At 36.5% G+C, this 14,808-nt stretch overlaps 1 protein-coding gene across 5 annotated transcripts in view; it reads right to left on the bottom strand.

The window, feature by feature from the left end:
• The window catches only part of LOC149298396 (acetyl-CoA carboxylase-like), a 151,730-nt gene that overhangs the window by 33,252 nt on the left and 103,670 nt on the right, over positions 1-14,808 (bottom strand). For all 5 annotated transcript variants that reach the window (XM_089487464.1, XM_089487465.1, XM_089487466.1 and 2 more), the window contains 3 exons: positions 3,995-4,138; positions 3,614-3,734; positions 1,324-1,420 (listed from right to left, as the gene is read on the bottom strand). In XM_089487464.1, coding sequence (XP_089343590.1) covers positions 1,324-1,420; positions 3,614-3,734; positions 3,995-4,138 — 362 coding nt within the window. The remainder of the gene's footprint in view (positions 1-1,323; positions 1,421-3,613; positions 3,735-3,994; positions 4,139-14,808) is intronic.

The raw sequence follows: 14,808 nt of genomic DNA, 5'->3' as shown, positions 1-14,808 counted from the left end.
TGGATGGAGAAAAAGGAAGACATTGGGAAAGCGTAACGGAGAAACCAAGGAAAAAAGTGATTGAGGAGAGGGAGAACAGAAAGAGGAAGCGAAAAGAGAAAGAAGGGGAGATGAAAGAAAGAAGAGTAGAGAGAGGGAGAGAAAAGAAGAAAAAATAGAAGGGGAGAAGAAAGAAAGATGGAGAGACAGAAGAAAAAAATGGAGGGGAGAGTGAAAGAAGGAAGAAACTGGGAGACGGTATTGGCACAAGGAAGGAAGAAAGTGATAGAGCAGAGAAAAGAAAAATAGAGGTTGAAAGAAGAAAGAGGTAGTCAAAAGGGAAAGACTGAGGGGAGGTGGAATAAAGAAGAGTGGAGAGAGAGAGAAACAAGAGAAGAAAAAAGAGTGAGAAAGGGATAAGAACAGGGTTTAGAGAAGAAAGAGGGAATTGGGTAGTTCCAGTTAAAATTTCTAATAATGATAATAGTGGCTCAAGCAAAATATAATCCGATACAGTGGGTAGCTGGCAGTCCTCAATTTTTACTATTATTTTTACCTGCTCTTTATTCAAAAGAACTCATCTGAGTTTAGGAAAGATTTACTGGAAAGAACTGATAAAAGCGGATTCCTGAGCCAGGATGTCCACAGTTCATAAATATTGGATATTTTTCATTATGCAACAGTTAATATTTACATTTTAAAATATCCACTATTTAACCAAATATGACTCCACAAATAAAGCAACTACATATAGCTGGACATATTACACACAGCTGGACAAAAAAAATGAAAAGCGATTTGAAATTGGTGTAAGAGAACATTACTAAACAGAAGTGACTTCATTAGTATAACGGAACTTTATTTTACTCAATAAAACAAGAAATAGTGAATTGTAATATGCTATCATTCTGTGTTACAGATAAATTATTTATAAGTAATAAAGCTTGTTCAAAATTATTTAAATCCATACACAAAACATTTGTAAGAACTTTTTTCTTTTTTTTTGACTCATTCATGGATAAATAGTAAAATCCCTTTGGTTTTATTTTTACTCTCAACAAAACAAATCACAGACTGATACATATGAGCATGCTGGGGAACTGCCTCAGCATTAAAATATGATTATACAGAAACATGAGGATTTTACGTGGAGAACCTCTGGAAAAATGTATGCTTACAGCTCTGACAAACAATACTTCCTACAGAACTCTGTTCAATCGAGTTCAACTGAGATCTACTAATATACCTGATCCTACAATATCTTGATCGTCGGTTAAATATTCACTGGCAATAATTTACAACACGCCAAAATGAATAACCCTTAAATTGTATATTTATGCTTACCTAGCTCTTCCAACCACAACTGTTTGTGCCCAGGGCTGCATTATCTCAGAGAAAGATCCGAAGTCGAAGAAGCCACTCAACCATTGTCCTTTCACAGCTAGAACCAAATTAGAAAGGAAAAAAAAAAAAAAGATTTTTTTTTTTACCTACATAACATTTCATGAAAGGATTCCAAAAAAAGCTCGGGAATGTGTTTATAGCATTAAAAAATAAATTTTTATTGCTTAAAAATTATGGTATATGGTACAATTATTTCTTTTCTTTTTTTTTATATCCCAAAGATTTTAAAAATATATATATGTATATTTACATTTTCTCATATTTAACCAGTGTTAAGATGTGAAGGTTTCCTTGAGTTACATCTCATGGTTTTAAAACCAGATATCTGTACCCATTTTTGGTGATTCTTTTTAGCATTTCCTTACGAGAAAATGTCAACAATTTTCAAACATGAGGCCGGTTTTATTTGAGGCCTTGTTGGTGCTGTGTTTGCATTTAATTTTCAATATGTATCCTGAGCATAATCGATACCATAGTTGACAGAATTAGTCTCCATTAAAAAAAGGTTGACTCAAGGCCTACAAACACAGGCCTTTTTTTAGAGAAAGGTAGGACACAAGAAAGGTTTGCAATGGAGAAGACATATTGTATAGTTTATTGATCTTGCGTTCTGGAAGCAGATCATAGGAACATAGAATTGGATGACAGATTAGAACTATTTGGCCCATCTAGTCTGCCTACTTTTCCTGATGTAAAGATTTATGCTTACTCGGCCCTTGGTCTTAGATTCAGGATAGCTTTATGCCTATACTATGCATGTTTAATTTCCCTCAATGTATTACTCTTTACCACTTCTACTGGGAGGTTGTTTCATTTAAAACGGCAGTGCAAAATGTAATAAAAAAAACTTTGAAACAGAGCTGATATACTCTTTCCTTCCATGCAAACCACTAAATCTGATCTTTTAGATAATGCGATGCTGTATTGTACTGCTGAGTGTCCATCTGATTCCCTGGCGTAGAGACATAATATACATGGCCAAGCAAAGCAACGCATGCGACTCGGAGAACGGATTTCATTTGAACCCCAACCTCTGAAATCATGTGCCCAAAACCAATTAAGAAAAAGTCTTCAAGTGCGGTAACCTTTTCTGACTTGGAGTGCCAGGCAAGAGTGTTTTATCGTGGAAAAAAAAACCTTGTAATTACTATGTTCTACATTGCAGGCTTCTTGGCCTCAATGTAAAGTGTAAGCATCCATTCTAAACCTATCTCTGTATCACGAGTCTGAGCTGATGGTTTAGATTCTGGCCCAGCATCTCGCGTCACATTGAAGAATCTCACAGCACTATCTGCTCTAATAAATGGCTTTAACTTTTCACCTAGGAGATATCTGCTTTAACTTATCACGGAGAATCATCTGCTTTCCTTAACGTCTCCACTAAATTAAAATCTGAAAGCCACTTGATTTGGAGCCTGGCTGGGGCTAGCACTTCAGACAGGAGGATGAATGGCCGCACAGGGAATGTAAAAATATTATCCAAATGCAAAAAAACGGAGCTAGCCACAAATCTCATTTCGCCTTTCTCGGATCTTATTCACCTCTTCCTCTCTGAGTTTAAAGGCAATTGCTCACTTCAGAAATGGGGTTGCCATTAAATTCTGACCAACAGTAATACTAAATTCAACTAAATACAGCAATCTTAAGATTTTAAATTACTTCATTTTAGCCTCATATATTTTACTGGTAGTAAATAATACATGCAAACACAGGACTAAAGCTTGGAGGCATCATTGTAAAAAAAAAAGTCCTATAGTTTGTTATATACATCTGGGGTAAAAAAAAATGTCATATAGAAGTAGTTTGACATTTGACTTATATTTTGAAATAAAGGCATTAAACACACACAATAAAACCTTTATAAAGGGTGAAAAAGTCTTTATGCAGATGTTTTTTCCACAGCAAGGTTTACATTTTCTTTCACATTAAATTAGCTGAAAAACTACTAGCATATTATATATTTATAAATTATGCCCCCCCAAATTGGTGGGTGTCCAATAAAGATATAATTATGGTGTCTACTGAACGGAATGCCTTATTCATTTTTTGTTTATAATAATCAAGACGCATTTCATAGTCTCAGCCGCCTGAGATCCCTCACAGACCTGGATCATGTTCTTCCATATTTTCTAGAAAAGTGGATCTATCTTGATAAAAGATAAAATACTTGTTTGATGGAATAGTGATCTGGAGCATTAAATACAATAGAGATGAATTTATCTGTACATACTTGGGTGAGGACGTCCTGCCAGCATCCATCGAGGATCATACGGTGTCTTGGTGGGGACGAATTCAATCAGCCTGTCGATAGAATCTTTTGGGGTAAGAATTGGGACAGGGCTGGATTTACACTAAACACAAAAAAAAAAGTAGTGAGTACATGTTGGTAATGGACAATCACAAAGGTTATCCCTTTATATAAGCCATATAAATACATATAAATCTGAATAAATATACACATAAAGACTTCCAGAGTTGAATTATTGCGGTTTCTTTTTATGCGGTCCCTTTGCTTGATTTATCAAGATTATACAACAACATCAATTAGACGTGGAGGGACATCCATGAACAAAACTAATCTCTTTTTTTACATTTACAGCTAAATCCATACCTTCGGCATATAGGACAGCCACTGCAAAACGGTGAACACCCCTTCAAAATCATCATACACTGTGCTGTGTGTGACTCCATTGTTGTGCATTATCTGGATGCCACCCAGCTGGTTATTCGATGTATAAACTTCACGGCCAAGAACCTTGTTAAAAAAACAAACAAAAAAAACATTTATGAGCCAAAAGAACAAATGCATACAAATAATAAATCTTCACATAAAGGGAAAGTAGCAAGGTTTTGTTAGGGCTGCTAGGATATAGTGATATACTTGATCTTTGGGGCCATTGAAATCAAGTTAGGTCCCAAGCCCCAGAATGGTTGTGTTGTGATGATGGCAGCATTATTAGATGATGATATAACCAAGATAATTATTTTTTTTTGGGGGGGGGGTTCTGTTCAGTTATCAAGGGATTTAATGATCGGAACCTCGCTATGGATTCTTTAAAGCTATTTTCCCACTGTTAAGATAATAAAAGTTAAAAGAAGAAATCCCTTCCATGTACTGAACTAACAGCACACCCTACAGCGCATATTTCTGTCACCCTTTTTACAGCCATTAATTCTATTAACAGCGAATTATACATTGTAAATTCCATTGCCACAGCAAAATATGTTTGAAAAAATGTTTTTATTATTTAGTATTGCACCTACTGCAGCCTCAGATAAAATGTAACCACACATACGATAGCAAAGATATTATAAACAATGGACAGTAAATATTGAACATGTTTGTTTTTCAGTAACAGGTCAGTCACACGACATGCAATTGTATGAAATGGTGGCCCGTGTAGGACCACCAGAGAAACTGCAGTATCTGTTCATTCAATGAGATTCTGTAAAGGCCTTGATATAAAACGTAAATATTCGCCTGGATATGTTAAAACAACAGCACAACAAATTTCTCCTTTTCAAGCAGACATCATAAGGACTCTCTTTTATTCAATCACAGATAATACATTTCACCGATTGCATTAATAATGGCCCACCCAACAAATTGTAATTATGTTTATGCAGAATTATGCAACTTCAATAGCTTGTCAGATCAATGAACTATTAATACGGACGATATTTATAGCCAATAACAAAAGAAGAACATTTCAAAGAGCTCCCAAGAGCAGCAGCGGATGGGCATGCAAAATCTACCCTTGTGTAAACGAGATTCTGCTTATCTCTTCCCATGGCTGACAGACAATGGACACGTACAACACCGTAATATTCCGAGCAATGGACTGTAAATAGTAAACACGAGATCCAGGTTTTAATTGCTCCATTATATGGTGCAGCAGAACTAGTCCAGCAGTTAAATGGTTTATCTGAGTGCAAACAGCCCTGCTCTTTTTCTCATTCTCCTGCTGTCTCTTCCCATTTGCCCTCTTGCTGACTGATACACTGATCTCTCGGTCACTCTGCTTTCTGCTCCACTGAGTCCATATTACTAATAACACCTCCGCCACGGCCAGTTTACCTCATGAAAGCAGGAGCACATCATTACAAAATAAACTCATAACTTTGACACTCTAGCAAATACACGCCGTTTGTTATTTTTATGGCTCCGGGTTTTTTTTTTTTCTCGTTTTTTTTCTTCAATAGCCAGAGAGGGCATTACCTACTACTTCCATTTATATTTCCAAAAGAACAAAAAAAATAAAAGAGAACAACAATAACACACAAATCATTAAAACAGCTAGCTTGTCGATGCTAAGATACTAACAAACCGTACCTGCATTCCAGATATGCCTTGGAATATTAACCAAATGAACCTTAACACAGATATAAGGAACATCAAGGATTTCTAGCAACTGAAATACTAATGCCAAAAAGTATTTTTTAGGCGTCTTTATGGGCTAGTGTGATTGGGGTTGGAGTAACACATTGGGGTATTGTCACTAAAAGAGAGGCTACTACTCCTTGACATCACTCTACATGATGAAGGTCCAAGCCTAGTGAACCTCTGCTACAGGAAGAGCTTAGTTTGCCCCTGTATAATGCATTGTTATGTCAGTGAGATGTCTCCTCACCCACTGAAATATACATATTATGCAAAGCTTGCTCGGCTTTTAAGCCTTCATAGTGAATAGTGAAACGTGGGAGCTGAAAGCACAACTCTCCTGCCAACTCTCCCTTAGTGAAATAGTATACCCCCATTTCAAGTGTCCAGATTGGAAGACCTGTGTTAGAGGGCATGGTCAAGGCAAGTGCACGATCCCACCATATCCAAAGGGCCACCTTAAGGAGCTTCAGAGCATCGCAGTAAGGCCACATGGGAGCTGCAATGGAGGTCTATTTTGCAACACACACCTCCAATACATGTAAATGGCACATTATGGTGTGTTAAGTTGGTTGTATACATTGAGAACCAAAAGTGACATTTATTACCCTCACCTCAGCAAAAAGAGGTTTGCCACAACACATACAAATACACATAATGTAAGCTCGTTTGAGCAGGGCCCTCCTCACCTGTTGTCTCTGTAGTCAATTTGTTATGTAACATACTACTTGTTATGTCCTGTCTACCCATTGTACAGCGCTACGGAATTTGATGGCGCTATATAAAACAATAAATAATAATAATAATACACATACATACATACCAATACATTCCTACCACATCTAAGAACAAATTTTCAAGTAGTTTTTATGGAAAATAAAAAGAACTTGCAATGTTTGTTCTAAATGCGCCATCATTACAGTTCAGTCACATGACATGTAACGAATGTTGTCCCATGAAGAACTATCATGGAAACCATGGTATCTAATCATTCAAAGAGATTGTGTGAGGGCCATGCTATAAAACTGAAATAGTCACCTGGTTACATTAAACCAACAGAATAAGAAATTCCTCCTTTTCAAGCAGACATCTTAAGGACTCTCTTTATTGAATCACAAACTCCAAATAATAAATTGCACCAATTCCATCCGTAAAAGCACACTTATACTGGCACCACAATTTTTAATTATGTTGATGTAGAATTATGCTATTTCAATAGCTCACTGGATCAATAAACTATTAATATCAAAAATATATAAAAGCCAAGAAGAAAAGAAGAATATTTGTAAAATCTCACAAGAGCAGCAGAAGATGGGAATGCAAAATCTACCTTCGTGTAAATGTGATGCTGCTTATCTCTTCCCATGGCTGACAGTTCTAACTTAACACGGCTGACAGACAATGGACATAGTTTAATATACCGCTGGCTTTTTTACCTTAAATCTTTTTTACAGAGATCAAGATAAATCTGCTCTTTCTTTTCTCAGCGCTCTGCACCATCTGAGTGAAGTGGCAGAGCATTGTCAGAGATTCTGCAAAAGAAATCGCTATGTAACATTGAAAGATTCTGGTGTACATCTGTCAGCGAATTCATCAAGAGAAGTATCGTGTCCCCATGATGCATTTACATCACATTGATCCACATCAGCTCACTTCTATTTTCTTGTCTTTATAGAATGCAGGTGCTTTATTGCATATAGATGTGACCTGAGCCACCAGCGGTGATGATATCACAGCACATTACAATACATCACTTTTTAATTCACACATGCATCGTTGATTTCTTCACAGTGACTAAGTCACCTAAAAAAGAAACATTAACACTCAACAATAGAGCATAAAAATGCTATATATATATATATATATATATATATATATATATATATATATATATATTTCTAACATACATACCTCGTATGTTTCTACAATAATATTTCCACCTTCATATTGCGAGACACCGGAAACTCTTTCTAGATCATGTTTTGTGAACTGGTTTTAAACATGTTAAAGCATTGTTAACGGAGGACTGAGAGGGAGGTCAGCTGAGTGGTGGGATCTCAATGGAAGACACCAAGCTAGTACAAATCTTTAATTACATTATCCTTAACACTTTTCACAAAACAGTCAATTGATTAAAAGACTGGAGCATTGATAGAACCGGAATATTCTTTTGAAAGAGGACTTATTTATTTTGAAAACATATATAACTTAAAACCATCTCTATACCAGCCAGATGTAAGAGACAGAAAACGCATTACTTCTGTTTCCCCAAAACAGTACATTCTCTTAAAACATGTAATCAAGCTGGAAATCTAAAATCCTGGTCCTTCCTACGACTTCCTCTCAGTAGGTCATTGTAGCCATTTCAGTCAACCGTAAGGCCCAAAAATGTAATTTGCAGGATTCTTTTTAGCCTTTGTTCCTAGAAACAGACCCTGGGTTACCAAATTGGCTTCAATATAATACTTCCTAAAAAAAAAAATAAAGACATCATGGTCGACTCAGTTCTCCAATCCTTTTTTTAACCACTCTTTGGTAGTATTATTGGAATTTTTTTCAGCAAAAAAAATAAATCTAACAATCTTTTCAAGTCAACTTGCTTTTATCTTCAACAATGCAGTGCAGCTATGTCGTTCCAAAACAATTTGTACTGAGGAAACAATGAATCTTTGGACAGAAAGAAAGACTACTCCAATGGTAATCACCTCCTTCAAAGCAGATGAATGCATTTCAGATCCAGGCAGAAATTCTTATCATACTTGGGAAAAAGACAATTTTTTCCCTTATGAAGGTAAGCTCTTCAAAACAATGCTAATTTTCCCTGCACTAGATAAAATCCTTTACAAATCCATGGTTTGCTTTTCATATGGGCAGCTTAAATTATAATTATCATAGCTCATACTAGTAATATTTTTGTATAGTATTTAGAAGGACATATACTCAATACACATCTTTGGATTCCAAAACAATATTCATGATGGCCACTGCTATACCAGTGAACCCAGAGCATTTTTACCAAGGAGAAATCAAACCCAGCCCTCTTCTGTAAGTGTCATTTTCTGCCGGCTGGTTTTATCAAGCCTCTTTGATTAGCATTCTCAAACACACCGCTAACATATTTATGCTTCAAATAGTCCTGCAGGGCCACTACATGAAGATTCATATCCAGCATTAATAATTATAATGCCGCTTTGAATGACAGGGATGGCACCTGCTGTTTTAAGTTGGCTGATTACTCTCGTAGGCTTACGTTGGTTAAAGACCTGAAATAGAGGCTTCTCCAGTGAGCCAAGGAATTATTGCCGTTTCAACCCTTTCGGTACTCTGATGGGCGTGAATGAACTGCAAAGCAGCACTTAACTATAGTCTACTTATTTTACCCCCATATACAATAGAATAATATAAATAGGGGAAAAAAACCCTAAACATGCAAATGTATAAATACAGTTTTCATATATTTTTTAAACTAGTGGATTTCTTAGAAAATGTATATTTATTTTTAATTGAAGGTCTGTCATATGGTAATATATATGCTTACAAGACTGCATGCCTTTGGCAGAAATGTCCTGATGTAATATTTCTTTTACAATTAAATTTATATTAAGCCGCATTAAACACTGAACTAAACTAAACTAAAGGGTTTTGCCACTTTAAAACAGATGACGTTATTGTGGAATCCTCCAGAGATTTTTTTCCTTTGGAACATAATTTTATATGAGAGAAGCTTAGCAGTAGTCACTAGTAACATAAATCGCTAAAAAGTCTCTTGTGGCTTCTTTACCATATGCCTGCATCATCATATCATAACACACACAGCAGTTTGATCCTCTGGTACATATAAACCAAATGCTGAACATACTCTCCATTACCAGACTCTCTGATGATTGCAGCATAAACACTGGAATACACTTAGGTATAATCAGGGTTAAGGCATCCCTTTTCCATTGTAAATTTTGTTATATGCCAGTCAGGCAGTGTTTCAGGCTGGTGAGCCTTTGTAAGCAACCTTTGCTAAGTAAGAAGAATCGGGGAAACCTCCTATTTCAGCAAACATAACCACCTGCATTTTACCTGCTCCTAACCTTTGTATATGCTGCACGTTCCCAGCCCATTACCTGTTCCTTCCAGCCTTCTTGATGCTGTCTGACCCGTACCTGCTGCTGGACCTGTCTGGATCAGACCTTGGCTTTGTCTTAGACATAGCTGTTTATGTTGCTGTCTGGTACCTCTACTTCTAGGACTGGTACTCTGGCCCCAGACCTTGGCTTTGTCTGTGACCTGGTTCCTGTTTTATCACATGGTACCTTCGACTGGCAGGCTGCTAATTTGGGATTTCTGATTGCATTGCGTCCCTTGTGTGTCTGTTTGCTTGGTCTGTGTCCTACTTTCCCCTCTACAGTCATATCTGATCACCCTGTCCTCCTACCAGGGGCATTGTGGGTTATAACCTTTGTGGGTTATAAGTGAAACTAAGCCAGAAAAGGCTCCCCATGCTCCCCCCGCCAGTCCTCCACTGTGTCTGACTTTATGTTAGAAATTCTGCTTCAAACTATATATGAAAATTGCAGATAGGCATCATTAGACTACTTTAGATCAACTTATTGCCCTTGAAATCTGTGCCACTGTTACTGGCATTATATGTACTGTGGGTGATAAACTCTTGCTGTAAGAATAAAAAGTCGTACTTTGAGAATTAAAAAACGTCACAACTGTGTCCACAGAGTTTAGGTGCTAAATTGGGCTCAAATACATTTAAATACGTTCCCTCAGTTAAAGTGAACGTCAAAAATGTAATCTTTGTTTCAAAGCTTCCGTTTCAATTAAGTGATCTGGGGAGATCACCATCACCAAAAGACACATTTTAGGCTGTAAATTTTTTTTAAAAAAAAGCTAATTTGGTAATTTATTGACTAACTGAATTTCATTAGCTTGCAAGCTCCTGAGACTATTCAGGTTTCTTCTTCCAAGATAAGAAGCTTCAAAAGCTTGAAATTTAATGGAATTCAATTATTCATCCGATAAAAAGGTATTATATTTGCCAAATATGCTTTTAAAAGCAGTAGGATCTAGAAGGATCTAGTTGGAAGATCCTTTATGATATTAGATCATTTCTCCAAAAGAAAGGGAGAACCATGTGTGCACCCAAATTTAAGATTCTTCAACATTCATACGCCTTACCTACAAAATGGTATATAAGCCATTAGGATCACAGGAAAAACCTACCATAATCCACTATGTCAAGTGTGCAACATAAAACATAATCTAAGTAGTAAAATTATCTCTAAAGAGGAATGAAATATGCATATTTGTCATACCAATATGGAAGCTAAGCCTCAAATTTGTAATACCTTCTGGTCATCAATTATTAAGACTCGCAGCAAAATTGGTACGTTAAAAATTGGAACACTGAACGCTCACCAGCGCTTTAGTAGCCAAAGGACTATTCCAATAGTTACTATTGCTCTTGTTGAACTATCAAACAGAGGATTAGTTTACACTTTCGGAAATACTTCGACATTAAATCTGAATAAAAGTGATGATGATAAGACTGTCTGGACCACTACTAGATTCATATTATACAAATGATATTATCTCACATGTGATATATTGATACTACTTCCTCCTAAATTATTCTCATGGGTCCAGTTTATCTAGCAGAGCAGTACTTTAGACACATTGATAAATAAACCACAAATAATAACAGTGTGAAGTAAGATAATATCATCCATTTGATGAATATAACTACTACTGTTTTTTTGTATATACAGAGGGCATGCCCCAAAGGCTGATGCACCAAGATAAAGCAAATGGTCCAGTCATATGGAGCGTCAACGTCTTAAGGGTATTTGTCACTTAAAGCAGATCTTGTGTTGTTTTGGCATAGCTATGAAAACTGACATATATTTATATATATATATATATATATATATATATATATATATACACATACATACACACATGTGTGTAAACACAAACACACACACATGCACAGGGCCAGCCTTAGCACCAGACAACCCAGAAAAGCAAATTAAAATAACATCAAATGGATCAGAGACACAGTGTAAATGTTGTTAATGTTGTAAATGATTGGAAATGGCTAATTTTTTTCCTTCAATGGTTTTCTCTAATCTAAATTTAAGTTTAAAAGGCTAATTGATCATTTAAAATGTTTTTGTTTTCCATAAATAACCTCAACTTTGGAACGGTATGTCAGAGAGACATAGAGGAAGAGAGATAAAGAAATAAAGAGAGAGAGAGAGAGTGTGAGAAAGAGAGTAATGCTGACACAAAAGGCTTCTCAACACCCCACATATACTGCCCACTAAGAGTAAAACAAAGAATCTCTTAAATTATTCAGTTTCATAGTAGATTGATATTTCCCTTGGATTCAAATGATTTAAGAGTTCAACCAAATGTCCATCATCAGTATAATCACCCACAGATGTTCAAATTAAGGCTAGCAAAAACAAGAATTACTGAGATTTGGTAGTTTAAGGACAGTAAATGACGTTTTAATAGAAAGGTCCTGCCTTCAAGTCTATTAGGATTCTAATGTTAAATATCAGTGACATGCACAAGAAATCAGGACGAGCTTGCAGTTCTGCATTATTAATCCCCATCTTTCAGAATCACAGACACCTTAAGCATTTGCATTAAGAATCAGGAGAATGTGGAACATTTGCATAAAAACCACAGAATCCATTAATATACTCAATCACCTATTCTCTCCGATAACCGTAACATTATTTGTGAATGGAGCTAATTTTTGGCATTAACCACGTTTACTAAAATATTATATAAGCTTACAATGAGGTAGCACACATTTATGGGACAGATTTAACCCCCACGTGCTTACACCTCTGTGATAAACCTATTGTGGGTGAAAGGGGAATAAGGTGCATATTAATATAAAAAAAATCTCAATCTCAGCAAAAGTTTTCATTACGCAGCCCATCTCTATGTCCTTCTCTCTTTTGCTGCCTGAGGCCCCCCGTGCTATTTCTATGCAAATAACAACCTTGTGGTTTATATCTTATTATTTCCACTGGAGCTTCAGTGACATGACCCGAGATGTGTGCGAGGTGTAGTAAGAGAGAGAGAGCGAGCGAGCGAGGGAAAGGGAGAGAGAAGCCGAGCGTGTGCTCAGTGAGGTGTAAAAAAATATTGTCAGGAATGAAAGAACAAAAAATGTGCAGGGATAATGTGTTTATTTCAGCCCCCCTCTCGTTCTCTCGATATACCGCCTCCTCCTCCTCCTTTCCATGCTAGGCAGCACCTTTTAAAATTCATTGGACGTCGGGCGATCATGCACAATCCATATGCTTTCACTTTATCATTTGCATTTCATGCCTCCTGGCTTTTGATGTGCTGATACGTTTGATGCAGCCAGGAGACGTGCATTATCATTATTTCAATTTTCAAAAGGGTCAGCAGGTCCATCACAAAAAAGGAGAATAAAAAAGGGGAGGTAATAAAGATCTGCTGGATGGGTCCCCCCCCCCCCAAGTTTATTGGGGTCGAACAGAAAATAACAAAACAGAATGTCCCCTGAAAGACGATTTCCTGCTTCAGCACACCAAGCAACCTAAACATATTAACATACAGCATCACGGTAATGAAAATTAACTTCAAATTACAGAGTATTGTAAACTTAAAAGACTGTCTCTACTGAAAGGTTTCATTAAAGCATATACACACACAACACCGGTATATATATATATATATATATATATATATATATATATATATATATATATATACACACACACAATTCTATATACACATAATAATATATACCTGTATACACACACATAATTGAAATTGCATACAAATAGAACCAACTCCAATATATAGTACAAAAGTATGGTATTCCAAATGCTCAGTTGGTACTCTAAATGAATGGTTTCTCCTTTTTGTCCCATAAAAGTAAGAAATTGTTTAACGTACCAAGTCAGAGTTACTGCAACTGTTTTTTGATGTACTAAAGGTTTGCATAAACTCCACAGAGGGTACAATTATATCAAATATTTGATTTGAGTGCTTGTAAAAGAGCACATTATTTCTTTCTTTGCAATACTCAAGTCTATCATCAGAAAAATGAAAACAATGTTTAAAAAAAAAAAAAGCCTAAAAGTACTTTGTGTAAGCATGGAGGGACTGAAAGACAATTAGGAGTGCTTTGAACCTTGGAAGGCAGAAGGAGTGATAGGATAATCTTAACAAGGCTTTATGAAACTGGGTGTCTTTTGGGGATAGGAGTCCATACTTAAAAAGCACTGACACAAAGACTTTGAAGGAATTAAAAGATGAGAAGGCATCTTTATGGTCTGATTATCTTCTTTAAAACAATGGTTGCTTTGCATAGCAGAAACTCCCCCAAGTATATAGAGTACCGTTATTCACATCCAAACATGTTTGAAAAGAGGCCGGAATAATAAGATCCATTTTGCGAATGGATTATACTTTTACATATCATCTTTCAAATACAAATCCACACTAAACTTAGAAATATTAATATTTTAAAACTCTAATGGGACACTTTTTTAAACTATCAGTATCCAGAAGGTAGAACAGTACAAGTCTTTTCAGGAAGAAGCAGGAAGCATGGCCATTTCTATAATTGCTAACATAGTGTCATAATTTAGACAGGGTAGCCGCTAGGTGATTTGAGCAGCCTGGAAGCATTACCATCACGTCTCCTTCCACTTCCAGGGGTGAACGGGACATTAGTGTGCGGAGTGGTACCTCTAATCCTGTCCTAGGCACAAGGGTCCTAGTTAAGACCCTTGTATGGCCTACTGCAAACCTGCACTATTGCAGCAAAGTACCAGATGAAGCCTAGCTTACCTTGTATGTACAGTAGGCTCTTTGGGAAGCCCAGCATATAATTTCTGCTGAATATTTCTTTTTTTCTGGAAAACATGCCCAAAATTGGACAAAATGCACAGGTCCAGGCCACACCTGGCCAAGGGATAGTCTTCAGGGGCTTCTTGTCCTGGGAGCACAGGGGAACCCCCTCCCTCCTCAACAGTCTCCGTGATTAT

This window comes from Sceloporus occidentalis, unplaced genomic scaffold (assembly GCF_023333645.1).
Source record: "Sceloporus occidentalis isolate IW3139 unplaced genomic scaffold, rSceOcc1.0.p SCAF_33, whole genome shotgun sequence".
NCBI lineage: Eukaryota > Metazoa > Chordata > Lepidosauria > Squamata > Phrynosomatidae > Sceloporus > Sceloporus occidentalis.
This window is presented reverse-complemented; position numbering and strand designations above follow the sequence as displayed.